Raw genomic sequence first — 27,851 nt, 5'->3', positions numbered from 1 at the left:
CCGAAACGTCGTGATTTTTGTTTTTTATTTTATTTTACTTTCTACGTGACTTTACCGAAAAAACCTAAGAAGATGATTCCTTGCAGTCACGAAAGCTTCAAATCTAGAATAGATGCCAGTTGGCCACCGCTGCACTACATGTACACTGTAAGGAACGCAGCCAACATCAAGCTTGACCATCTTTGTCTTCTCAAGACAATAAAAGTCCTCCTATTTGTTACCGGCTGCCCTTATTACCCACGCACACACACAATTAACTACTGAAGCTCCTGCAATCTGCCGATGGATTATTCAATCCTATTGCACATCCCTTTTGTTAATGCACTGCTGGATGAGGGCCTCCCCACGTCGGCTAGTCGTGGGGGTTTATATATGACCGTACTTTAGCAGCCTGGCCAGTGTGGGGTTGGTGAAGGCAAGGAGCATCGATGCTGGAGCAAAGTATGACAATATAAGGTCTTCCCGCAGCGGTATTGAATTGCTGTTTGATGCGAGGTGGTCAACCATGCAAGCGCTATACACAGGCTCCAGCCTGCTTGGCTTTCAAGATCTGATGAAATTGGATGCATTCTGGGTGATTTGGTTACAGACATATTCCACCGAATACTTCGGGTTGTTTTATTGTTCCAGGGGCAAGATGAGTGGAGTGGAAAATCTACTTTTTTTCCCACAGATAATAATCAGAATCGGAGTAGAGCGGTTTGAGAGTGGTTAGTACATTATGTGAATAAGGCGGCGACCTAAGTTCAATTCCTGAACATCGCTAAGATCACTAATGATATCTTAAACCAGTCCTGGGATCTCCCTTTACCTACCCGCATGAACCAGTGTGACCATACAACACCTAAGATTGACAGCTTTGTCAATCAAATACAAGATAAAGTCCGTCACATGCAGTGTTGGCCGTGAAGGATTTGTTTTTGCTTTACCATACTTCACCACAGGTTGACGAATGGGGGGGGGGGGGGGAGCTGGTTCAGATATCACTCGGCAACAACGACGTTAGCGATGACCAGCAACTCAACTCAGGTTGCTGGGTTCATGATACAATGGGATATAACCACGACAACATGACATTACATAAATACATCTATGTTGTCCAACCCATCTTACCAGAGCAGAGAAATATGGTAAATACCTACCAAATATGGAATATCTCTACATACAGTGGCATGAACACCATACCAATGGCGCTCACGCCATTATTTCCACGATAAAGTGCCTTTCCATGATAAAGTTTTCCCGTCAGGTTGTACGAGCACGCATTTTATCTTCGCAGTGAATTTTAAATGAAAACTGCAGGCTTGGATCAAATTCATAATAGCCAATGTTTTGGTCCAAAACCCTTCACGGGATTCCAGTGACCAGGCTGCTCCGCGAATGGTTTGCGAGGTGCCACCAGGCCTGTTAAATCGCCGAGGCGTACGTCACCACCAAGGTGGCGCCGCACATTTTACTGGGTCTCTTTAAACGAGCGCACTCACGGTCTCCGTGGCGGCGGGCAACGTTTACGAGGGTGTGTGAAAAATAAAATAAAATTCCGCGACCGTGAAGATGCTGCCAAAAATATAATTTCATAAGTACGTGCCAGAAGATATAAAATGTTATGAATGTCTGTACAATTTTGTAGCATGCAGTATTTACTGCACAGCACGTCAACGCCTCGGTGGTCGGTATAGACAACTTTGCATGTTGCAAGTCTGATGCAAGCACCATACAGTAATGAAAATAAATAACTTCCCTTTATATGGTACGGCACGAAGTTCGATACACTTGGCAAACTACCAGTAATTAGGCAGATCAGTCCAGGTAATAGACTTCAAACAACTGCACTAAAAACGTTTTCGGGGAAAAAAAACTCCGAAAAATATGCCAAGACTCAAACCTATTAGTACTCTACAGTACTTTGTTTTACCAGATAATTTATAGTAACCATCAACACGATTTCAAACTTGGCCTCGCATAATAAGGTTGCTATCACTTTTAGCGCGTCTTGATTTGGTTATTTTAATAATGCACGCAAAAATATTTTTATATAAATTATTCAGGAGGAAAACATGCATTCAGAGAGCATCCGTATATGTTATTCGCAGCACAGTTTGCCGATGTCGTGAAGCAGCATAAACAACCACGCAAATTCCGGTCATCCCCGCAACGGCTGGCGGGCTATCGAACAGACGGTCACCGCATCGCACACTTTCAGATGCGCTTTCTGCGGCCGTCTGATATGTTCATCCTTCAGATATTAAGACGCCACAAGGACCTTTTTCATTTTAAAATCTAAACTCGCCTTTTGCCCGTCCAAGGATGGGTGTATTGCAGTAAATCTGAAACTTGCAAGCAAAAAGCAGACCGCGACGTGATATTGCATCAATTTGTGTGCAATCTGTAATGCCGCGGTGACACAGACCTATTTCATTTTAAGGTTATAATCCCTTGTTCATCATGACGTCCTTTTTACTTCTATGTCTCAACAGCGTTATGGAGATCGCGTGACGTGAGGGTTCTGCCTTTGTAGTGAGGGTTGTGAGTTGACGCTGAGGAGGGGGGAGGAGGCGCCTCGCCCCCCCCATGTGGAGTGACGTCACCTGCTCATGATTATTACTGGGGTGTCCATTTGGAGGACGTCACCTCTTCATGATTATTAATGTGGGGGGTTGTTCGATGTGGAGTGACGTCACCCACTCATGATTATTAATGAGGGGGGGTGCCCCATGTGGAGTGACGTCACCCGCTCATGATTATTAATGAGGGGGGGGGTTCATGTGGAGGACGTCACCTGTTCATGTGTATTAATGAGGGGGGCTGGCCGACGTGGAGTGACGTCACGCGCGGGACACACAGACATTCTTTGGTAAATATAGTAGCAAATTTAAAAGTATTTTGTCCTTCCAACGCACCTCCGATTAGTGCAGTTGGGCTCGTATGGTGTGAAAGAAGTTCAACATACATACATAGCAACAGACGAAACGGAAAAAGATAGAGAGAGTGGGACCACATTGCTCACGCGTACCGTACCACAGTACTGTACCGTATAAAGTCCTTCCATTTGACATCTTCAAAAGTCAGCCTTCGAGACAGCAGGATGAGGGAAGAATGGAGGTGAGAAGCACAGGCAGGAAGACATGAAGATGCAAACCATTATGCTGCTGCCACCTATCTAATCATGGCAAAATAAAATCAGTTCCAAAAAATTCCTATTCAATCAAATGCCAGGTGACAAATCACGAGGATGTACAGGGCCATCCATGAATATATCGTCTATTATTAAAACAATAAGTCAGTGAGACGCCAGTTTGGACTGCAAACGTTGACAACATATTTATAATATATTCAAAATTAAATGTATGCCAACAAACTCAAGAGGAATTTGAAGCAATCCCACCTGAGATGTGAGCACGTATCAGGGACTTTTGAATCAATACGGCGTGTGTGTGATGGCAATGCCAACGATGGGGAAAGGTAGTGCCAGTGGTTAGTGTGCTGCGCTACGAACCCGGCGACCCGGGTTCAATTCCCACTCACGGCCAACACCGGTGACGATTATTTAGTACTGGTCCTGGGCCTCCCCTAGGTCGACTCAGCCTCAAATAAGTACCTGGTGCGGTGTGTAAGCATCGCTACTGTGGAGACAAAGGTGGCCGGGCATGGCTCTGGCCACCCACTCCCTCGTGTGCCATGCCAGCATTCATAGGTGCTCACTAACAGCACTTGCATCAACAGTCTGTTAAATATACTGGTAGGAACCCACTGGTTCCACCAGCCCACAGGGGATTATTGTGTCCGTCCATCGTGCAGGGAGGGGCTGGGTGGGGAGGGGAGGGGAGGGTGAGGCTCGGTGGGGGGTGGGGCTCGGTGGGGGGTGGGGAGGGGCTAGTCACCCCGTGGTGCCCTTATAAAACTCAATGTTTAACCTACTCACGCCGGCTTGTGCCCGCCCTCACAGTCGGCCATATTTGCAGAATACACCACGCCGCCGTTGACCCTGGCCATTGACCGAGCAACCCAACGTTCCTACCAGCTCATTCCGCAGGAATGTGTTATATGGGGGATCTTTGTGTCTTTGCCAACACCATGGCAGACATGTCGCGGTTTATAAGAGCTAAACTCATACGATACAAATTTCATACTGCTAAGTGTGTGCGTTAAGTTCTATCGACCTAACTCAATTTGATGGCTATTTATAAATGTTGAATAAGTAATGATTTTATGGGCGCGCTGGATGGGTTATTTATCTGTAACACAGACATTAAGGACTAGATCTGGAAAGTGACCCATTGTTACTATACACTTGCATCATTTTAACCATAGGTAATTTATCATATATCATGCCAAGGCACCAGCATAAGGTGATCAATTCTTGACGCAATAACCTCGCCGTGTCTTTAAAGATCCACTTTATAAGCAAACAGTGTGACTTGGTAATGCCCAGTGGAATTTCACGATAGCGTGGTTTTCAAACGAACACAGAAACGTGCAATGTGTGCATAAGAAGCTCTCGGCCACATACAGAAAAACCACCAGTTTATAAAAAACTGTCCTGTGGTGACAATTTGTCTGAGACCACCATCGCATAAATCATGAAAATGTGATCAACCGACAAGCAGCAGTGAAACATAGAAACAAATGAAGACCAGTTTCATCCTCATTAGTACTCGTTAGTGAAGGACAGTAATCAATAATGCTGAGAGCGCTCTTTATACACACAGTGCATGTGTTTCTGTGTTGTTGAAACTTTATGTTTTCCGTCCTGCGCTAACTTCTATGTTGTGATGGGTGTTTTCATCATTTACAGATGTGAATGATCGTGGTGGAATTGACGTCTGTGCAAACTGACAGTGGTGAGTGCTCAAACCACCAAACTATCCAGTCTGGCTGGCTAACTCCAAGATCCAGATAACCACAACCTGGATAGCAAGGCTTTCTTTGTGCATTAAACATTGTGCGTAGTGCAAAGGTCGACTGAGATGAACACATTTTTTACTTGGTTGTCTGGAATCCAATTTACAATCGTCTAGAAATAGGCAGGTAGGACGAAGGGGGAGAAAATGAAAATAAGCCAAAAAAAATTGACAGACCTGTAACGGGAATTCAGCTTGCACACCAGGATTATCAGCGGTAAACTTATGGAAGGGCTTTGGAGTATATTTTAAAGTAAGCACAGCACAGAAAATCCCTCAATTTAGTATCTGTGCATTAAATCAGAGGAGCACCTGCACCAACACGGCGCTCAGCTGGGATCTCCACAGGCTCTGGCTCACAAGGAACAGTGAGCCCCGTGCACTGAACATCTGATACCGCATCCTGCAGCAGCCTTGATTTTTATCAGATCGGTCACCCATCTAAGCAATGGCCGCCAACACCTAATCTAGCTCAGCTCCTGAGATCTAATAAGATCAGGCCCCAAGGCAAGTATCAGTTTACCCAAGTGAGAACTCCAACATGGTTTATTCCTCTTGAAATGAATACCGAGTCGTGCTTCTGAACGGCCACTCGCTGGAGAAAATGGATATAAAATGTGGCGCTAACCGTTCCCCTGCCACAAACACGAATCTAATAAAAAAAACAGCCGACTATAACGGGTTTAAAAAATGGCTCCTAAATTTAACAAATCTGTGAGGGAAAAAAACCCACAGTGGCAATATTAAGGGCTTTAAGAGTCAGGTATAGAAGACCCAGTGATAGTTTTTGAATAGAAAAAAAAACAAGGCACGTGAGACCAACCAATAGGAAATGTGGTGTTCACGTTTATAAATCATATTAGTAATGTTTATCACGCCACAGTGTGTCGTAACAGTAATTCAATAGTTTTACTGGAAGGCAACTTCCACTGCAGATGCATTTAAAAACAATCTGTGGTACACGGTGCAATAAAAAAGCCAATATTACTTTTTGGAGAAAAAAACTGGCACGTTGCTCTTTTCTTTCTATTTCTTGGAAGAGCAAAGTTTGCACTGCTAAATATTCATGATTGAGTTTACCATCCTCTGTATGCATTACACAACACTTATCAGTTTCATTGCTTCATTATAGGCATTAGGCACACACAGAAGCATCCAATGATTTAACTTTGACAACTTATTAACTGATAACCACCGGAATGGAAATAAACATCAATTACACCCCTTTGTCAATACTCCACTAAATGAAGACCCGCCAATGTTGTATTGCTCATTATGGTTATTTAGCCAAATGTCACCATGTCTGATTGGTGCAGGGGGTGGGTTGCCCTGGACCGGGTCACATATCACTTGCCACTAATCCGAGCTATGTCGGAAATCACACCCATGTTTGTTGGGTTAACGGTGATGTGCGCTCACCATTGCTCCACTATTCCCGTGGTGGAAAGATGTTAACTCCCTCTCCTGGTATACAGGAGGTCGTGGGTTCGATCCCGAGCCTGTATATTTGGAGTTTGCATGCCTCTCCCCGTGGTCGCGTGCATTTTTTTCCAGGTCCTCCGGTTTATCCCTCCACATTTAGAAACATGCGATTAGAGTATTTGGCTGCTATAGATTTCCACATGATAAGCCACTTCGTTGAGCTATCATTTGTGGCCAGGTCGCTTTCGAAAAGGAGCTATATAGCTCAGTGTGCCTTTCCTGGTAATATAAATAATAGTTCATAGTTTTATATGTTTGCTCCCCACAGTGACATATATACTGTGCTCTATACAGTAAAACAATAATTATACAAGCAGTGAAATACGTGCAGCACATGTATGCCTCTGTCTGTGTATCTCTGTCTGTTCCTATTTCCATATCTTTCGAGATTTGAAGTTTTCGTGACTGCAAGGATTCACACTCTTTGTTTTTTTCGGTAAAGTCACGTAGGTAAAAATGTTAAATAAATTAACTCACCGCTGTACCAATTTTACTGGAGCAGTTACACCTGATGACGGAGGCTTGTGTTGCTTCTGAAACGTCATGAGTTAATTTCTTTACATTTTTTACCTACCTGACTTTACCGAAAAAACCAAAGAGTATATTTCCATATCTGTTTGTCTGTATGTGTGTGTAATGTGTGAGTGTGTGGTATTTACTGTGTTGGTATTGTGTGTGTGTGTGTTATACTGCAATGAGTACACAAGTAGGTGATGTGTAGTATGTTTAACACGTAGGCTTTCGCAAACAATATTATCCATTAAGTCTTAAGGATTAGATCGCGTAAATGTGCCGAAATACCCGCTACCATATGGCACAGCCAATTAGGAAGGTTTGTCACGTAAACAAAATGTGCCAATTCGTTACTAGTACAGCACACCGGTGTGTTGGAGAGTAAACCCACAACATTAACAATTCGAGTTCGACGTTTCGAAACATTTATATTTACACGATCGAACCCAGAAAAAAACTATTATGAATGTGTAGTATATGCATCACATGTATGCTTCAGGTCATTTCCACCGAAGGTACAAAACAGGTGTAGTAAAAAACACAGGTAAACTCAAACACCCTTTGCAGCAAGTGGTTCTCACAGTTTTTAGCAGCTTTTGGAACAGATTTCAGACACATTTGCATGCACACAACATACATTCGGAATGGCAATAAAAACGAACCTCCGTTCACAGTTGAGAGGTAAGACATGTCACATTAACTAACAAACATGTAATCAAGTGTCTCTCCGCTGGTAGTGTTCCCCAGGGGGTTCTAAGGGCCGCTATTGGCTACACGTGGGCGCGCACAAATGCATGCCTACACAGCGTGTTAGCTTGTTGCGTGTGAGCACAAATACACACACCCACACAAAGGTCCGCAGTCGAGCTTTAGAGAGTAGGCTGCAGGGAAAGGGTTGTCCAGCAACAATACATGGCTGCCTTCAGCTACCCAGTGCTGATCATTTACACACCAAACCAGGCACTCGCTTAAGGCTGAGTTGACCTATAAGTCCAGAACAAGATCTGATACAATGATGTTTGCCATATTGCTACGAACCAAGACTGTTTCAGATAATTAAACAATTATGTTGGCTGTGAGTGGGAATCGAATTCGGGTGGTCGAGCTTGTAGCACGGCATGCTATCCACTGCAGTAATGCTCCCCACACTGGACATGCGCACACACAAACGCGCACAAGACAAAGTTCCCCTGTGTAACCTTAACAGACTGTAGGGGCAGGTGCTGTTAGCAAGCACCTATAAAGGCCAGCACGGCACACAATGGGGTGGGTGGACTTAGGGGAGGCCCAGGACCGGATCAGAAAATCGTCACCGGTGTTGGCCGTGAGCGGGAATCTAACTCGGGTCACCAGGTTCATAGCGCAGCACGCTAACCGCGACACTACCGCTCCCCACACACACGCACGCACACGTACACACACGTACACACACACGCGCTCCTCATACACACCTGATGCTGCTCATACTGGCTGTCTCCGACTCCTGCAGTTTGCATCTCTCCAGCTGGCTTGCCACGATGAGTCGCTCCGCCTCCAACTCACGGGTTAGCCGCTCAAACTGCAGCTCCTGTGGCGACAAAGACAAAGGTAAGGTTCCCAATGTAGCCTACACAGACTGTTGGGGCAAGTGCTGTTGGCGAGCACCTTGTTGAGGCCGGTACAGTGCAAGACCACACCAGGCCGTCTTTGTCTCACCAGAGCTGATGTTTACACACATTGCACTCATTTACGAGTTGACCTAGGGGAGGATCAGGACCGGTTCAAATATGAGTCACTTATGTTGACCAAGAGTAGGAAACAGCGATATAGTACGCAGACACACACACCATCAAAAGTGCCCTCATGCTCAAATTCGCATTGGGCAAATACCCATCCTACTCGCTGGTCCTGACTTAATGGTGGAAATTCCACATTACAGTGGCAGGAATCAATCTCTCTAAAGAACAATCCATGAATCCTTCCCACCTGACGAGACTGTCGCATCAGGTGGTGCTCATTTTATCAGACCCAAGTGGGATGATGATGTCCTGGGGGCTTGGATATAACCCATGGCGACATCTCCAATGCCAGCAATATGAGAGGCACTGAAAAAAGATTGCGGGGGAAAACAAATCTGACGGAAATGAGCAAACGAACCTTATGGCCGGACCCCGGGGTCCCATAAGCCCCCGGATCTCGCAGAAACTGCGTTGTGACATTATTTTGTCTGTTGAAGGTGAACGATACGGAAATCTATTCCTCTCGACGAGCTCTACACCATGAGCTAATTGAAGTTTAAAAGTTTTGTTTCTTCTGCACATTCGTCCTCGCCGCTGCGCTTGGACACGACACGACAACAGAATGATCCCCGCGCCAGGTGAGTCGCGGCATTTATGTGCGCAGTGGGACCGAGTCGCCAAAAATAAATAAATTAATTACCATTTTGACCTCCGTTTATTCGGGACCCCGGGGTCCCGCCATAAGGTTCAAATGTCAAGAAAGGAATATTGGCCCATGAGCCTTACTTTTGGGAAAAGGTTAAACCAACTCTGGAACATTATGTCAGTTTAATAAGGTGTAAATCAAATGTTTTTTTCTTCATTATAGACAATAGAGTCCAGTATCAATAATGTATACCAAGATAACAGAGGGTAACACGGTGTTATCAGGTGCTTAAACGGGCCTACTTGATGGCAACCAGCGCAATCTATCACAGTGCATGTTTTCAAACAGTTAGGACACCAGGCGGAGCTAATGAAGTTGTAATTCGTAACGAGTGCCGTCAACAATCACCATCTCATGGAGTGGCAGCACCTGGCATAGGTAATGAGTGAAGAAAATAGAAAGTTTGCACGCAGCTGCTTCTGGGAGCCGCTGGCAAATCCCAGCGGCTGCACGCGCCTTCGCTGAACACATGGTCGACAGCTTCGGAATGCCAAGTCCTCCACCCCCCTAAGACACGCTTCTTATTGACCTTTTGCACCGAATGCCACGTGGGTGCCAACTGCGACGTGGAAACGACACAGCAGTTTAAGTACGCGATATACGTAAATGACCATGCCACGCGCAAATGTTGTTAAAGGTTGATATGATGATTATTATTATTAATTATGTTGTTTACCACGAGGGTTGAGAATGCTAGTTGTGCTTTTGTATAGGATATATGGCGGGCGAGTGATGGCGCAGCAGTTTGCACACTGTGTGTTGTTGATATGGCGACACGAGTTCGATTCCGGCCACGTTTTAACGTCAGTGGCGAGTGACATCTGAACTGTGTCTTGGGTTGCCCTGTCGACAACCTGCACCGACTAGAGTGGTACGTACGTGTGTGCGCATGTTGGACTTCTTTCGCACCATACGTAGCCAACCGCGCTAATTGGAGGTGCGGGATGTACTAATCGGAGGTGTGGTGCAGTTACGTCAAAAACTCCCATGATGGAATGCGGAGGCCTTCATCCAGAAATGCACTGACAAATGGCTGTACATTGGTTACTTAATTTCCGGTGCATGTGTATCACAAGCACCATCGTCGTCTTTTAGAAGTTTTATTTTCTCTACAAAACAAATTCTTCAAACCTTGGCGCACACATGACAATCCATATGCAGCACACGCAGCCTTCTTAAACGAAAATATCCCTGCAGAACTTGATGAAAACGTTACAGTCAAGACTGGAAAAATCTCGACCCAGAATGGCATGCAAAAACCAATCAACCACTGGAGCGGAGCTGCTCCCTTATCCCCCAACGACACACACGTGAACACAAATACAATTGCACACAACAAAGACAAAGATGCCCCCCCCCTCCCGCGTATAGCCTGTAAAAGACTGTAGGGGCAAGTACCACCCCCTCGTGTGCCGCTACAGTACACACGAGGGGGTGGGTGGCCAGCACCACGCCCGGCCGCATTTGTCTCCCCAGTGAGATGACATGCGAATACGCGAGTTTTGCATGTATACACGAGTTACTAAAATGTATATTAATTCCCTATTCGCGACCAGACGGACTTGAGTATTCGCGAGTGTAGGTAGTGCCAGACCACCGATGCCGGGCAGGTGTGTGCTGAATGTTGTCACATTTGAAACTGCCTGCCAAGATTAGGAATGCCCCCTCGGCTTTTGTCCTCAAATCTCAGAGTAATCACGCTCTGAACTCGCCATTGTGCATTTTTCACTTTACACATACTTACAGTCGACTCGTTAAAACATTTTGGTACAAACGAGTCGACTCCGTGGTCCATAACAAAATGAACGCGAATGCAATCGGGGAAAGTGTTGCGGCTAACGCTCCCCAGAGACCTAAAATGATAACAACTGCGCGGACGTTGTGATCGAACACCGGCAATCTCCCGAAGAGCCATCCTCCTGAATTCCTCACCACCACCTCCACCATCACCACCTCCACCATCTCCATCGTCGTTAAACCATCATCAAAAGGTAATGATAAAAACATTGTTCTATATATATATTTTATTGTAGTCATTCTTACCAAACATTTACCATTCCCCCCCCTCCCATGTCCACTTGTAACAGGAACGTAACCCCACTTTTCACATTGTAACAATGTTTCTGCATTCGCGAATTTTGTATTCGCGAATGTGTTTTTTTTAAAGAACGCAACCGTATAACCTTAACAGAATGTTGGGGCAAGTGGCCACAACACATACATGCGAACACACACGGCACACAGTAGCTGTGATTACTTGCTATTCTTTTCCACTGGTGGAAAAGAAGTGCAAAGATTAATGAAGTTGACTTAAGCATTTTTAAACATGTTGTGTGTTTAAACGAGAATTCGTCATGCCGATAAAAAAAAAACGTGTGTACCCAACTAAACCAACATGTGGCTTTATCGAACGTCGGGCGTGCTTTTTGGGGATGAAGCTAAACGCGTCATTACTGCTCCAAATCGTCATTCTGCTGCTACCAGTGACTGCTGTAAAAGGGCGCCCTCTGTTCAAAACGAACGAAACGCAAACATCCACTGCACAAAAGAGCACGACAAAACAGAGATATATATGTAAGTGCTGTTGCCGAATGCGCTCATGTAGCCGTGCATGCATGTTATGGCAAGCACATTCAGACACACTCAGTCGAGCACATAGTCATACGTGCATAAACCGCACAGGCGTGCGCACACACACACAAAAGACTGCATTCAAATGGCCTTTTTGTAAGTCAACGCACGCACGCACGCACACACAAGACAAACGGCCCAAACTTGGTCATAGGCAATTGCACCGCAAACACAGCCACGCGCGAACTCCGCTCTCCCCGTTCAACCAACGCGTACACAATTCACATATCCGCGATCCTACGTTGTATCCAGCTGCTTGGCTCATGTCCCGGGGAGAGAGAGGGAGACTGCAACTTCCAGGAGCCGCTACAACTGCTTTAGGGCCGAAGAAGCGCGCGGGAGAACTCGCGACTCGAGGAAGTGGCTGGATGAGCGACATGCGCGCACAGAGCACCCAACCGCTCGACTCTACACCCCACTAACAAAACCCAACCCCCTCTACTCCTTCACCGACGAGGCTTGACAGCTGCCCACGGACAAAAGCAAGGGAGTGCATGTGGGGGAAGGGAACGGCTGCGGCAAGATGCAGTGTTGGGGCTGATGATGATCATCATCATGCAGAATTCTCAAATGCATAAAGACTTCCCTCCCATCGTCCACAGCTCTGTACAGCTGCAATCCATCTCTTCCCCGTACGTGCTAATGATTGTGTTGCGCTGTATCTGCTTCAGTGGTCCCATCACTGGTGTTCTTCTTTCTGGCTGCCACTCAATCACCCGTTTTGTCCATGGGACATAATTTATACCATGATATCTTGCCCAAAATGACACGATAATAAAGTCATGTATTTGCTACCACGATGCATTTAAAAGCGCTTAAAAAATGATGGAGGCAATACATTTGCGACAAATGTGTAAGATTATCATTAAATGATTGCATTAAAATGCAATATGCATACCTTCAAATGTCAGAATACTTGTTCATTATAATTAATTACGAAAAAAAGTGTATTTAAAATGAGATGATTAATACCTCTCAAGGCTTGTGATATACTGTAATGGCATTGTGATATAACGAATGTCAAAGTACATATGAATCACTTTTCCACCGTTCAACCTCCCCCCAACCTAAGTTTTATTCCTAACCAAGGCTCTCATTAGAGGCAATTTTAAAAACTGTATCGAGATGTTGAGGCTTTAAATTAAATGGGTTACAAATAAGGAGACCTGTGGATAGCAGCATTGCTGTAGACATTTTTTTCTCTACATCTCTCACTGAAGTTTTAGTGGGGTATCTATACATGGATTGCCCTGGACCCCTGTATTATATATAGTGCATGTGTTGTGAGATCTATACGACTGTAGTTCACAAGCTGCAAATATTGACTGTTTTTACAGAGGCTCACATTCATGGTGTCATTGTACTATAAATTGACTGGAAGATACCAAATCATTACAATTGTATATACTCAAGTCATGTTCATGGGTACATGAGCTTCTAAACACAAAGGGAAGTTGAAACTAGTTCAGAATGGGATAATGCTGAAACATAGCGACACATATTAGGTTCACTCTGATGATCCCATACTTGTATATTTACCACACAAGCACACACACACATATAGTTCCGGAATAGAATAAGGAAATTTATGTTAGGGGTTAACCATGCAGAAATATAAATGTAAAAAAAGCGTGAATCCGTACATACTTGTAATAGGCAATTTATATACACTGTTTATATATAGGTATAAAAGAGTAATAACAACTTATTTTGGTGGCTGCAATGGGGAGGGGGTACAATTTATGGAGCGGAAAGGTAGATATCTCAGGCCCCTGCACAACACATCAAATCTGACCTGTGACATTGAGCACGAACCCTGTTTGTGCGGCAGGGCAGCGTGCGGCTGTTCATTCCTCATCGTGTATTTTAAAGAGTAATAATAAATCAAACCAACAGAAATCAATTTCCAAACGTGTCCACGGAAATGGAGCTCGCATGCTCCTGAAATAGAGTCCACCGGGCAAATGTGATAAGGTGGGCCCCTCTCGTCGTCCGTAGCAGCAAAGGCCCCCCTCCCCCCTCCCCCCCACACTATTGTTATTTTACCTCGGTGTTTGCATCCGCGGTCCTTTGTCATTCTTTCCTGGGTAACCACCACCGCAATGAGTAACCGCATCCGATTCCACTCACCCGGACCGTGCAACAAATAAGACGCTCCGTCTCCATTGTGTGGGCCTGGTAAACCGCGCTGCTCAAGCAGTAAAAAGAATGCCTACGACATGAGAAACCGCAAAGAGCACTCGGGGAACACAAAAAACCTGGCCGTGTACAGAACCAGGCTGACTGTGCAAAACAGTGATCGTGAATGACAATTAAAGCAATTATCATTCAATCACTGGGCCAATGATCAATACATCCATTGGCTTGTCGAGCTGTCTATCCATCTGTTTCCCTACTCCCTAGGTAGCCGATCTATCCATAATGCCGCCCACCCCTGTACTCACTCAGCCCTACGAACATTTATCCACATGTTCATCTAAGGTAGAAGACATTTATTTAACTCTCTAAATCTTCATTCTCCAAAACAACACCAACCTCTCTCCATCGGTCTACCAGGCACCCTGTCTGTCCCCCCATTAACCTAATTTATTTGTTCATTGATTTATCTATTCATTCACATACACATTCGTCCATGTAAATCTAAACATCCGCATATCTATAACATTATTTGACTATTTGTCCTTGTAACCCATCCAGGCTGATACATAGTAAGTTCCCATCATCATAATTTAGGCTGCCAAATAACTGAAGTCTTCTCTTCCTGCGTGGTACCACCACATCATATGTTAACCAGTATTGAGCCTGTGATACAGACCGGTCTGCAACCCTGGTGAGGTCCCCAGCAGTGTCGAGCTCCGTGGAGGATCCTACAAATAACTGAAGTGCACAGTAAGTAAATAAGATTACTTTTGAGCAATAGCCCTCCTTCAGGGAAGAGCAAGATGTGAGGCAGAAAACAGTAACATTGTAGTTATGTTGTAGTCGCAAATCAGATGGGGATTTCTGACATCACTCGCTCTTTGGGATAAATGACCTGGGCTCCGACACACATGCTCCTTCGGCTTGCTATTTAGATGCACCACAGAACGGGGATGGGTCGTGCCTTTATTGCTGAGAAAAGCAGCTTGCTTGCTTGCTGTCGGGTAGGTATCTGAAATTGACATGTAATTGGTGTTATTTATATTATGCCAAACCAATCCATCGATCCATATACCGTGCGCAATTGCCACATTCATATGCACATCATCCTATGGTGCTCATCCATCTCTATTTAGACAGACAAATTAGGAGAGCCCAAGTGAAGATTGTTGTTTAGCCGCACGTGGCGCTCAAACACTGCGCTGGCACGGCAGCAGGGAATGCGACGCCACACTGTGACCATTCCGACACGCCTACTCAGCTGTCAAAATACCAGGAAAATACCATGGAAAAAAAGTGAGAATATGACTGCCGGGCAGAACATGCCCGTGCACTCAAACCATTTTCATTTCCACATCCGAGGCCTGGAAAAGGATATAAATGTCCACACTAGACCATATACGTCCCAAATTATTATATCTTTGGCCAGGGACTTTCACGAAAACGCACATCGCTCCATACAATGGCCTTGAAATTCTGGTCGGTTAGTATCGCTTCAATTCAGTCCAACGAAGTCGCCAGTTAGGTCCTGGGAAAGCGAGGCCGACCCATACGAATTTGGAGAACTTGGATTGATGATGCCGTTGCTTGGACAGGGCTCAACAATGGGACAACTCGCAAGAATTGCTGAAGACAAGAACCCTGTGGAGTAGGACAGTCCATGTCGCGGCCAACTCTCGGGTCGAGGAAGGCTTGAAATGGAAAGGAGCCTCAGGCATTTGCAGCGTAATCCTAAGAACCCCAAAAATATGTAATCGGAAACAAGTGAGTAATCCTTTCCCATGTGCACGAGTGCAAAGTTGTGTTGCAAATGCTTATAATGCAGCTGCAAGTTTTATTTAGTCGTGTGTTATCAAGACCAAAAAACCCACTGCTAAATACGTTTCAGCAATGTACGACTGCATCTGCCACGTTTGCTGCACTATGTTAACATCACTTCTACACATGTACTTGCACACAATATGTGCGCGGATACATATGTATTACGAGCAGCTTAACTGTACGACAGAGCCTCAAAAATGCACTGATTTCCTGGACTGTAACCACTGCTTGCCGAACTGTAATTTCTGGTTCTGATTAAGGGCAGGCAGACAGGCATTGCTGTGGAAGCGTGTGAGCCACAGAGGGAGCATGTGCACGTGTGAGCACTCGCGTGCACATGTGCGTATGTTACTGCACACATTACGAATAGTAACCATAGTGCTGTATTATAAATTGTTTTCTTAAATACTTTTTCAAGAGGGTCTTTGTCTGGGATGTTCAGATAACTCACTTTTATGCACGATCATGAGTCACGACTACATTTAGAATAATTGGTGAGTGGCAGCCGAGGGAGGAAATGAACCGAAGAGGATGTTTGAGGAGATAGTGATGAAATCAGCTCGTGTGCAGGTGCCGGGTGGATTTTTACACCACAGGAATGTGAGACATATGGGACGGCTTCGGTAGGCGTTGAATTTTGGGCAGTGCAATAATCATCCCTGATAATCATGATGTTGTGGATAATTGTTGTTATCATATAGACAAGACAAAAAATAATCTTTACATTGAATTTTTTTTTCAACCCATTGGCCTTCTGGACAATAATAGGCCTGAATCTATAGATGCTATCCAGGAGATCAAAAGTGATTAACGTGTAGCCTGCTTAAACAAAGTCTGCTGTGAAACATTGGTCTGCAAGGTCAATAAGGCCACTGGACTGAAAAAGCATTTCTTTGAGCATTTCTGAATGCGGGAGGAAATCGAAGTGCCTGGAGAAAGCCCACGAATACAAGCGAAGAACTCCCCCCGGTCTAGGATTTCACAGTTGTGCTTTATAGCTCTCCGCTGTGTTTTGGGGTTGTACTCAATGTTGTTCGACATAACGTCCGATGTTTCACTCCCGAAGAAGCTCCCTGCAAATGCAGCAAAACATTTGAAATCGTAATAATAGGGGTTTTCCCCCTTTTTTTCTGGCAACAAAACTGAAACCTTTTTACAAGGATTCATGTCTGCATTAACCACAATACCTGCAATCAAATGCAAACAAAAAACACACTATGATAATATATGCATTGTCCTTGAAACTGATTGGTCCACACCAGGGACGGCTTTCTTTTGAGCCTCGACCCAATTGTTGCTCGACCAGAGGTCGCCAAAAGGCGTACAGCTCAAAGATAATGCACTATCAAAGTATTGGAAATCGTGCCAACCAGAAAACACATCGGAGAGCTATGAACAAGCAACACTCGTCGAGGCCAGACAAACTGCTCGGCAAAAGAGCAGTGCTTGCTGTACTACATCATACAAATAATGATGTCGGTGTGATCCACCAGTTTCACTGGATTAACAGACGTGGGCCACTGCCGCACCGGGAAAATACATTAGAGATGGGAGGAGTCGGTGCATGTGATGTGTGGGAGATTTACATGCAGGCCATGCAGAGCTTTACCGGCAACATGCCTTCCGATTAAATGCTGCGACACTAAACTGTGGAATAAATGCGACATCTTTAACGTCAGGATATTGCTTAAATATTTGGTAAAACTATTTTCTAAGTGTTAGAAAATATTTTTATTTTATTATATTATTTTATATTATATTATTTTATTATGTTTTATTTTTATTATTTTATTACTTCCCTTCTACGTGACTTTACCGAAAGAACCAAGAAGATACAAATTACACTCGCACAAGTACAATACGAATGCATGTCATGATGCACCAGGGCCTATTGCCAAATTGCCCAGAATGCGCCGCTATCTCGTCAGATCTCGGACACCAATCAGAATTGAGCGTAGATAGGGTGCTTGGATGGGTGAACACCATGAATCAAACAGGTGTTATAGGCTGCTGCGGGGACACACTGTGGGAAGCAGGGGGAGATGCAGCGAAATTCGTTGCTATATTTTACTAGGCTGGGAAGTCTATGCTCTCCGCCTTCATGAACGCATGCTGACGAATGCGATGAATTATGGTCAAATAACCCAACAAACCTACACAGCACGGGGAGGCCCTCATCCAGCAGTGGAATGACAAAAGAGCTGTATATGAACATGTATGGGAAACGAGCACGGAAACACAGCACACTCGCAGCGCAAAGTTCATATATAGTAGGGTTGTGTATAGATTGATGACACTATGAAAAGTATGAATTTAAAAAAGCTAAAGCAGTGGACTTCAAGCTGAGTAGAATATTCCCATGAGACATTTCATCAGCTGGGGCACTTCATAGATCACTGCTCATATATTTCAAGCTCAAAAAAATAAAAGATATAGCGAATACAGTAATTTTTAAATCCATTTCAAGAAAAAGAATTGTGAAGTTCAGTGCTGAAAATTCTATTACACCCTTCACAAACCACTATCGATCAATATGTATTTGCGGTAACATTTAAGGCACGATGGTGAATGAATAAAGGGGATTGCGGAGTAAAAGAGTGGCGAGTCAATAATTTCAGGAAAAAGAGAGTCCTGGATGTGCAATGTCTATAATCCACTTCAGCTAAACAAGCCATAAACATTTTTTAAAAACTTAAAATATTTAAATGTACATTTTGCTTAATGGGTGGATCTTACCAACTTGCAATTTTGAGCAATGTTATTGTAACTCTCGTGAACAATGAAATAATGAGCAAACAAAAATATCCACACGTTTTATTTAGCAATTATGTTGACTGGTTTAAATTTTGAAGCTGTGTTTTTGTGTGTGTGCATATATATATGTGTGTGTGCATTATTAAAATTATTGTTGTTACACTGCTGTATTGGGATATGGGTAAATTAAAAAGCTGTGTTGTCAAGAGCAGGTTTTTCTCTGGGTGTGCCCATATTTTTCTTTCCAAGATTATGGATAATCTTGGTTTATTTTGCACTATCCTATGTGTCTGGTCAGAAGGGATTTACTACGGGGGCAAGAAAGTGAAAATGTGACATTTTTTTTTATTTTACAAACACTTGTGTCCCTTTCAATCACAGGATATAATAAGGAGATGCTCTTTACATTTACATTCTTTATTAACCCACGACCGGATGAAGGCCTCCACATTGCAATGCCAGTCACTCTGGTTGCTTGACCATACTTCACCATACTGGTACATGTCGGCTGTTGAAGTGGTGGGCCCAGAACTGACAGGTTTATGATTTGTTTTTGCCGAAGTTACTCAGAGTGCCTTGAGGATACATTTTCCATAAATTGGAGAGAGACAACATTATTCCACATATGCTAACCTCAGGGGTGAAACTGTGGCACAGTGGTTGGCACACGACTCCTTAAACCTGGCACCCCGAGTTACAATTCCAGCCATGGGCTCACATCAATGACAAGTGAAATATTAACCGGTCCTGCATCCCCCCCGTTAATCAACCCACACAAACATTCGAGAAGGGTCAAACAACCCCTATGAACGACACAGCGAGGGGAAGCCTTCATCCAGCAGTAGACTGACAATGGGCGATAATGTTTTTTTATTCAATACGGGTATTAAAATCCATTCAGGATTTCAGTGGGACTTTATTAAGTGCATGCAATTTAGCGTTATCTGCACAATTGTATGCTGAACATGCCCGTAATGTTGTGTAAACAAAATGCAGCAACAATCGACCTTGTATTGGCATTATTGACAGCATCGTTGGATAAACAGAACAAGTGAAAAACTAACTTAAATTGAGCTTCATGAATAAAAGTTAAATTTATAATTCTTTAGGAATATTCTCATTTTTTTGTCATAAATATTCACACATCCCTTCTATTTGAGCCTCTCTAGACGTAATGTTTAGCGACGGGGTTTTTTCTTCAATCACTGTCTCATTTATGGTTATCATTTTATTGCAGCAAGCCCTTACAAAAAGCTCACGAATGTAAGCCCTTCATTTGTTGTTGTTGCGGGAATGTCAGGGCTGGGATAAGGGAGAAACCATTGAAGGCTGTGCGAATTACATGTTGAGCAAAAAGCATAGTTGATCTGTTAATACCTCCCTGCTGCTGCTGCTGCTGTTGTATCTGCTTTTACACACGAATAAATACACGCGTGCACTCATACAACAAAACACAAACGAAGCGGGAGTGCTCGCTTGCATACTGCACAAACACGCACACACACGCCAACAAAAACTACCCCCGGTGACAAGGCACAAAAATACATGAAGTTACACACCACATTTGGTCATGCCGTTTTAAAAACTAACATGTTACACATACACACAGACACACATTCTCAAACGTAACTACACAGATAAATTACCCACGAATAGAATATGCATAATTTAATTCCTACCGAGACCAACACAAACACCGTGTTGGCTTAATTTCCTACCCAAATTTAAAATAATTTCCACTGCCTAATTTCCAAAACTTGCATCTTTCGTGGGAAATGGAGAATCTTCTTTGGAAGAAATATATTTTTAAAATGCCAAAACAAAAATGTATATTCCAAATCACATGCCAAAAGGGCCCTCAAAAGAGAAGCCAAAGACACAAGTTGCTTCACTGTACAATGATCATAGTTGCCACCTATCCTGGTTTTCCCAGGATAGTGCTCATTTTTGATAGCCACACTGGAAGATAATGAATGACACATCAATAAAGGCAATGCATTTACATGTGGCTTGCCCCTTTTCCAGTATTGACAGATATTGTTCTTCCGACGATGAGTGTCGGTTTTTTTTGGACCTCAGAGGTGGAAACCAAAACTGTGATGGCAGTGACTTACTAAACTATCCCTGAGCCTTCAGAAACCCGCTGCTTATTAAGCAGGCTTGTGGGAAGCAATGTGTGGTGGCATCACACGATCGCTCGATTTCTGAACGGTATTGCTTAAGTATCACGATATCGTCAAAGAACAAAAATATTGGTAGAACCAATTTTAATCTTAGGTCTTTGTATATGGAAGTATTGCCATTTTTGATGTAAAACAATGAAAAACCCATATGATACGAAAAATGCATGTTCATATGGTTGTTAAACTCAATATATATTGTTCTCAACACCGAGGAGTGACACCTGCACAGTTTAAACAGATTGGTGCATTTTTGCAGTTGTATCTATCTGCCAGCAGAGGCGTGAACAGGTGATTGCAGGGCTGTACCTTTTACATCCACCACATTTATTAAAATCTATGGCCATCCTTGCAAACGAGTTCCAAAAAAGCATTCAATCTAGCTACACTGCAAAAAGAACAAAAATCTAATAATGTGAAGCAAATAAAGTGAAGGACCATAAAAGTGTGCCAATGTTTTTCTTTTTTACTTAAGGACAGGGACAAAAGAAAAGAGCAAGGGAATGATTTATGGAGGCAATGGTAACCTGAAAAAGAGTAACAGCAATATTCCTTTTCGGTAGGTTTATCTTCTTCCCCGAGAGGTGAGCACGACAAATAAGGAAGCCACTGAAACACTGCACGCGCTCTGACGTGCCGCGCACGTTTTAACGCAAGCGCGTCACTCGACCCCACCCCATGCGAGAACGTGACCCACCCAACATTCGTTGCAACCTGCATCTGCAACGGACCTCGCGCGACTGTGGATTTGTGCGGAAGCCGTGAAAGGAATCATTGCTCTGACCCACATTCATTCAGTTTTAATTAATGGTCGATGGGGGGGGTCACACCGTCGGTGCGTGTGGTTCCTGAAGGTGGCTTCAAACACCCTGGGGCCAATGACGGTTAAATTACATTTTACTATTTTATTTATTTTACCAGGTAAGACACACTGATAGCTATATAGGCCATTTTCAGAAGCGACCTGGCCACAAATGATAGCTCATCGAAGTGGCTTACCACGTGGAAATGTATAACAGCCAAATACTCCAATCGCATGTTTCTAAAAGTGTGGAGGGAAAACCCGGAGGAACCAGAGAAAATTCCATGCGACCACGAGGAGAAAATGCAAACTCCAAATATACAGACCACAGGGTCGGGATTGAAGCCACGACCTCCTGTATATCAGGCGAGGTAGTTAAAAATATCCCCCCTACCGCGACGGCCATTAACATAGAAAGACGACCGGTCCCGTTCCAGTAAGAAAAACCTCGCGCAAATGCACGTAGGCAGGCAACTCTATGGGGTTACGCAAGCACATCGCCAGACTAAAGCGCTCATAAAGGGTTGATCACCTGGGCGACCGCCCCGTGGGAGAACCCAATGCGACTTTAAATAATAATAAAAAAGGAACTGATGAAAGCCTCACTGGCTCCAAAAGAAATAAAGGCATGTTGGGAAGCGAGGGCGGCGAGGGGATGAGTTTTTTTTTATGGCGTCCTTTGTTGTGTAACAGGTCGAGTGATCTTGAACTAAAGGCGCTCCCCTGTTTAAACTCATCACGTGAATGATGGCTAGAGAAACACATCGTAGGAAATGCAGGACATGATGGCATCAGAGTGGGGTTTTTGGCAGGCAATGAGTAGTCAACCATCGCCCCGAGGCACTTTTCTGGATTGTCACAATTCAACGATTGCCACACTCGATGCGTAATTATTCACCCTCCGACCCCCTCCACGGCAATTCAGAGTCAAGATTTTATTTAAGAATCAATTCTATTTCTCTCGTGTTTACCATCGCCTTTGTATTCTCATTTGGTCTGTCTCATTTGTACAGATTAGTTTATTCCAATATCCAAAAATGCTAGATTAGCATGTGATTTGCATAACATTGTCATTAGATCATAAATAACACTATGTAACACGATTTTTGTTCCTGGGTAGTAAGTGTTATTTTCTAATTTATTGTGCTTCAACAGTAGAGAAAATGGACTTTATGTGAAGGAATGACACAAATGCACACGTTTTCTTATTGAAAATAGGTACATTTCAAAATATCACAGTCCTGGTCACAAAAGCAAAGTTTGTGGGGAATTATAGCAATTTCTGTACTTTTGAGGCATACGAAATAAGGAAATAACACTTACTACCCAAAAAAAAAAAATTTGTTTCACAGTGTTATTAATGAAGTGGATTATTAACTTTGCTTTTGTGTCCTGATCACAAAAGCAAAGTTTGTGGGGAATATATAATAGCCATTTTCTGTACTATTAAGGCATAAGCAATTGGAAAATAACACGATTGATTCAAGTGCGATATAATGCATGCCACTGTGAGCATACTAATCAATTTTAATAATTGAATGTTTCATCATTACATGCCCAGTTGCTACGATGGAATAGAAAACAAGAAACAGCTGGCACATTGTTTAAGACCACATGTTCTTTAATTCCATTCTTGTTAGACTGTACAGCTGCTTAACTGCTTCGCTACTGGCAATTTAACAAAAGTACTCTCGTAAAATATATTCCTGGGCATGACAGCAACACCAATTAATTTACCGTTGCCGTCTAACCATTGCCCTACAACTTTCTTGGAACTCATTGCCGGTCACTGTCTGGGATTTGTAAATTATTGGCCGGTTCTGCTGGTTTAAAGTGTTCTGTAAAGCGTACAAGACGTAAACATAGTGCCTCTGTGCTATACGAATGGCGTGATTACAAATGTACTCGCTCTTAGGGTAACAGTGGTGGAGGTCAAGTGACCCGCGTGCTGGGCTTCGCTAGGCCTTGTGTTCACACGAGGGACACGTTAACCATAACCCCCACGGAAAACACCGCGGGCACACTTTAAAAGGCCTTGCTAACACGTGACTTCTGATAGCTAAAAGCATGTCCTCTTGCACCAGGCAGCACAAAGTATTTTGGGCTGAATACAGGGAGAAGAGCACAGGGTGAGATGTCCAGGGTGTCCACAAAGGTGTGTTTGAGAACTTAATAATTACAATGATGAAACAGTTTGAGCCAGGTTGATAAAAAAAAACTACGCACACCCGTAGTTGATAGTACGAAACTTTCATGGTACGTGTCTCATCCCACTAGTCTTACATGTGCCTCCGCTACAGCGGTGACGAGGAACGTCACATTGAGATTTGAGGGGTTCCAGGTGTTCGCTCGCATCCTGGCTGTGATTGCTTTAAACGCTTCTGTTATGCACGCTGTTGAATAAATTCCAAGCTTTTAGCTTTAAAAAAAAGCTAAGTAGCGTACAAAATCAAGGTCTCCTTCACATATCCGAATCTCCACGTAAAATGTTTTTAAAGAATCTATTACACAACCCATCAGCCGCACGGTCTTCTGGGAGTGCATAAAATCAGCGGCATAGTTTAAAAACAAGCAATCTCTGGACCCGTTTATAAATAGTCAATGCTGGTAAACTTCTGATCTTACAGAAGACATTGTCTGCTTAACTATTTTGTTATTTATATTCTCCACACTAATGCTCATGATTATCTTTAGTTAAGTACGGGATAGGTATATAAGGAATACATTGCCAAGAATGCAACCGCTCAGTTTAAAACGGTTTAATTATATGTATGTATTTACATGGAGACATTCAAATTATTTTGGAATAAAATGCGGAAAAAAGTTGTAATTAAGTAATATTAAGCGTTATAAAATTCATATTTGTATATTTATATCATTAAGGTATAGTGTTTTCTGGATACACTGTACAGACAACAACCACATATACATTACAGGAACCTGATTTGATTGATAGCACATATTTTTTTTTCACAATTAGTAGGTGACAAACAGATTTCTAGCATACTTGAATGAGTTTCCAACATAGAAGTACTAAATATACGTACAGAATAGATAACATGGGGATAAGAGGATTTGACCCTTTTGGCGGGACCCCAGGGTCCCATAAGCCCCCGGCTCTCGCATAAACTGCGTTGCGACGTCATTTTATGTCTGTTGAAGGCGAACGACACGGCAATCTATTCCTCTCGACGAGCTCTACACAATGCCCTAAATCGAAGTTTGAAAGTTTTGTTTCTTCTGCGCATTCGTCCTTGCTGCTACGCTTGGATGACACGACATCAGAATGATCCGCGCCAGGTGGGTCGCGGCGTTTATGTGCGCGGCGGGACGGAGTCGCCAATAATAAATAATTAATCACGATTTTTACTTCGTATATTCGGGACCCCGGGGTCCCGCCATAAGGTTCATTTGTAGAAAAGCTAAAATTTAACGACGCTCATAAGCAGGATCAGTCTCCCGTGAGGGCGTTGTTTTAAAGCCAGTTATAACTCCCTCCACTCACCCACGCCCCCTTAATCCAACCAATTTACTCGGCTTGTTTCAAATTAGGCATGAAGCGTTGTACGTGCTCCATCCTTTTTTAATGCCTCATCCGTAATAAAACAACGCCATTTAAAACCACTGTCTTGCTCATGTCTGTTAAATCATAAAAATCCCAATTTTATTTAAAACTCTCTCGACATCGTATCATGCGATAAAGAGGAGTCCATTTGGAACTCACAGAGCAGCGCATCACCCTGGGTATTTTTCGCAAACTTCCAGCAGAAGATGATATCACAGAACTACCTCCGAGGTGCTTTCAAGAGGGGTGCTGCACATTTTACATGCACCAAGCTATAGAATGTTCTTCTAATGTAAGCCAAACCATAAGTTTTATACTAATAATAACTAGAATTTTGCCAACTTAGAGAAAAATTTTAATTTGATACGGTGATCTTTTTTTGTATGCAGCTGTTGGTGACCGGGCTTAGACTTGAGAACTCGGTTTAATCACAGATGACTGCCGGATTTGAACCTAAGATCCAGAAATACTGATCCATTGCTCTGACATCTGAGCCACCGGTCCCACCTCAAGTGGGGTTTTTATTGTCCATATTGTCTGTGGCACTCGTTAACCTGGAAAATAAGTTCAAATGTTTTTATACATAGGCTTCATGACCAACAATATGGTTCATAATTGGTTACTTTTGGGTTAGATCGTATAGGCATGTACATTTTCAGCTATACCCTCCAGAGCCAATCAAATCAACTTGTTGCATCTCTAAATATGCCAATTGATTTGTTTTTTCAGCATACCATAATGTTAAAAGCAAGTAAAATATGTACAATTCTAGACATTTTACTGGACATTATGTCCAGCATTATCAGGTGTTAACAGCTCAGCTCTCACATTAATGCGCTTCCTGATTGGTCATTAAATTCATCAACTAAAACTAAACTATTTTATATCACCAGGTAAGGCTCACTGAGCTATATAGCTCTTTTTCAGAACGAAAAATCCAAACACCAGCCCGCAGGGAGAGAGACATCCAAACTCCAAATATGCAGGCATCAGGGTTGGGATCGAACCCATGATCTCCTGTATACCAGGTGAGGTAGTAAACATCTCGCCACTGTGGCAAGATGTTAACAATCATGCACGTGATCCAATTTAATAATTAGTTGATTACTGGATGATTGGTTAGCATTGGCATTAGTTTAACGAGGTGAATCTATTTAGCGAGTGTGAACAAAAGCTATCCTTAAGTATACGAAGGTGTATTGTTGGTAAGTCATGATGTTGTGATTCAAGTTGAGCGTTAATTGGTTAATAGGGTTAGCGAGGTAATATTATGGTGATTTTAATATAAAATGTAACATCAACAATCTCTGTGTAGTAACGCTTATGACTCGTTCACACCGGAGTTGGAGGCACACTTGTTTATTTAACACCACACGTTGTGACATACACACTGAGGGGGTATCGGCCCCCTCACCCGTCTATCTGAGGACACACCTCTAGGCTAACCCTAGCCTGCCTCTGAGTCCTCCTCTAATGGGCTAGGGGAGGCTATCTTGGCCCGACACTGGTCAGTCGGGCCCGGTACCCAGAGTCCAGACCAGCACTGGCTCTGGCTCTGGTACCACGCCACTGGCTCGAGCCTGCGCGGTCCTGATAAGGACGGCGTGCCAGGGGGAGACCAGGGCTCTATCTAGGACGTCTTCCGTCTTCTCTTCTTAGCTAACACAACACTCCCGAGCCCTTCGATACATTCCCCTTTTATACCCAACCCCTCCCTGAGGGGTGGGGCCCCGGGGGATCATAATGACCGAATCGACCCCCCAGGGTGTCTGGCGCGGACGTCGCAGAGGGCACCTGCTCGTGCACACATGTAGCCCCGCCTACTGTGTTTGTTTACCATAGGCTGCCATGCATAACGGGCTCTCTCTCTAACACCCCTACATCTGTAATAAACCTCTATTACTAATTCCACATTGTGCTGATGATGCTGGATATAAATCTCCAGCAAAACTTTAGCACAAGTGTCAAAATGTTGCTAGCTTTTCAACAATTTAGTTTGATTTTAAAAGTCTAATTAATTGGCATATTTGCCCACGTGACAACTTAGCTTGAGTATCTCTGTCAGGTGGTGGGTGGTTATAGCTGATAATTGCAATTATCCCTGCACATTCTAACCCAAAAGCAGGGGCGGTTTCTTCATTAGGGCGATTGGGCGACGCACCACCAATGTCATTCAACCACAGAGTCACGCTAGCCGTCACTGTGCCTCTGGATATAGTCCAATCAGCGTCATGTCACGTTCTGTGGAGTACCGCCTCTTTTTGGGCGATTTCACTACGGCTGAGAATCGCCCCGAGTGGCCCCATAGACTTACATTCAAAGATGTTTTTTTTCGAACGGGGCGCTGCAATGCATTCTCTATGGCTTCCGGGAGGGCATGCACTAACGTGCTTACGTCATCATACGTGCTAACGTCATCATACGTAAGCACGTTTCATCCAACAATAAAATGTATCGCCACCTAGTGGAATCTTTAATTAAATAAACTTGAGTGGTTTGTTTTAATAGTGAGTATATAAACAAACAAGATGTATTGTAAGAGTCACTTTATTTTTCATTAATATTAAAGAAGTGAAGTTGCCTTTACATGCTTAAGCTGTTCATTTATTCATTGCATGGGTGGACCTTATCCTTATCAA

At 43.5% G+C, this 27,851-nt stretch overlaps 1 protein-coding gene across 5 annotated transcripts in view; it reads right to left on the bottom strand.

The window, feature by feature from the left end:
• The window catches only part of LOC144938172 (catenin delta-2-like), a 270,511-nt gene that overhangs the window by 172,995 nt on the left and 69,665 nt on the right, over nt 1-27,851 (bottom strand). For 4 of the 5 annotated variants that reach the window (XM_078865941.1, XM_078865938.1, XM_078865939.1 and 1 more), the window contains one exon: nt 8,348-8,463. In XM_078865941.1, coding sequence (XP_078722067.1) covers nt 8,348-8,463 — 116 coding nt within the window. Of the gene's footprint in view, nt 1-8,347; nt 8,464-12,192; nt 12,256-27,851 lie in introns of those variants that run through there. The other variant, XM_078865942.1, reaches the window with a different exon arrangement.

This window comes from Lampetra fluviatilis, chromosome 21 (assembly GCF_964198595.1).
Source record: "Lampetra fluviatilis chromosome 21, kcLamFluv1.1, whole genome shotgun sequence".
Lineage (NCBI taxonomy): Eukaryota > Metazoa > Chordata > Hyperoartia > Petromyzontiformes > Petromyzontidae > Lampetra > Lampetra fluviatilis.
Note: the sequence above shows the minus strand (reverse complement) of the source record. Positions and strands in the feature narration are given on the sequence as shown.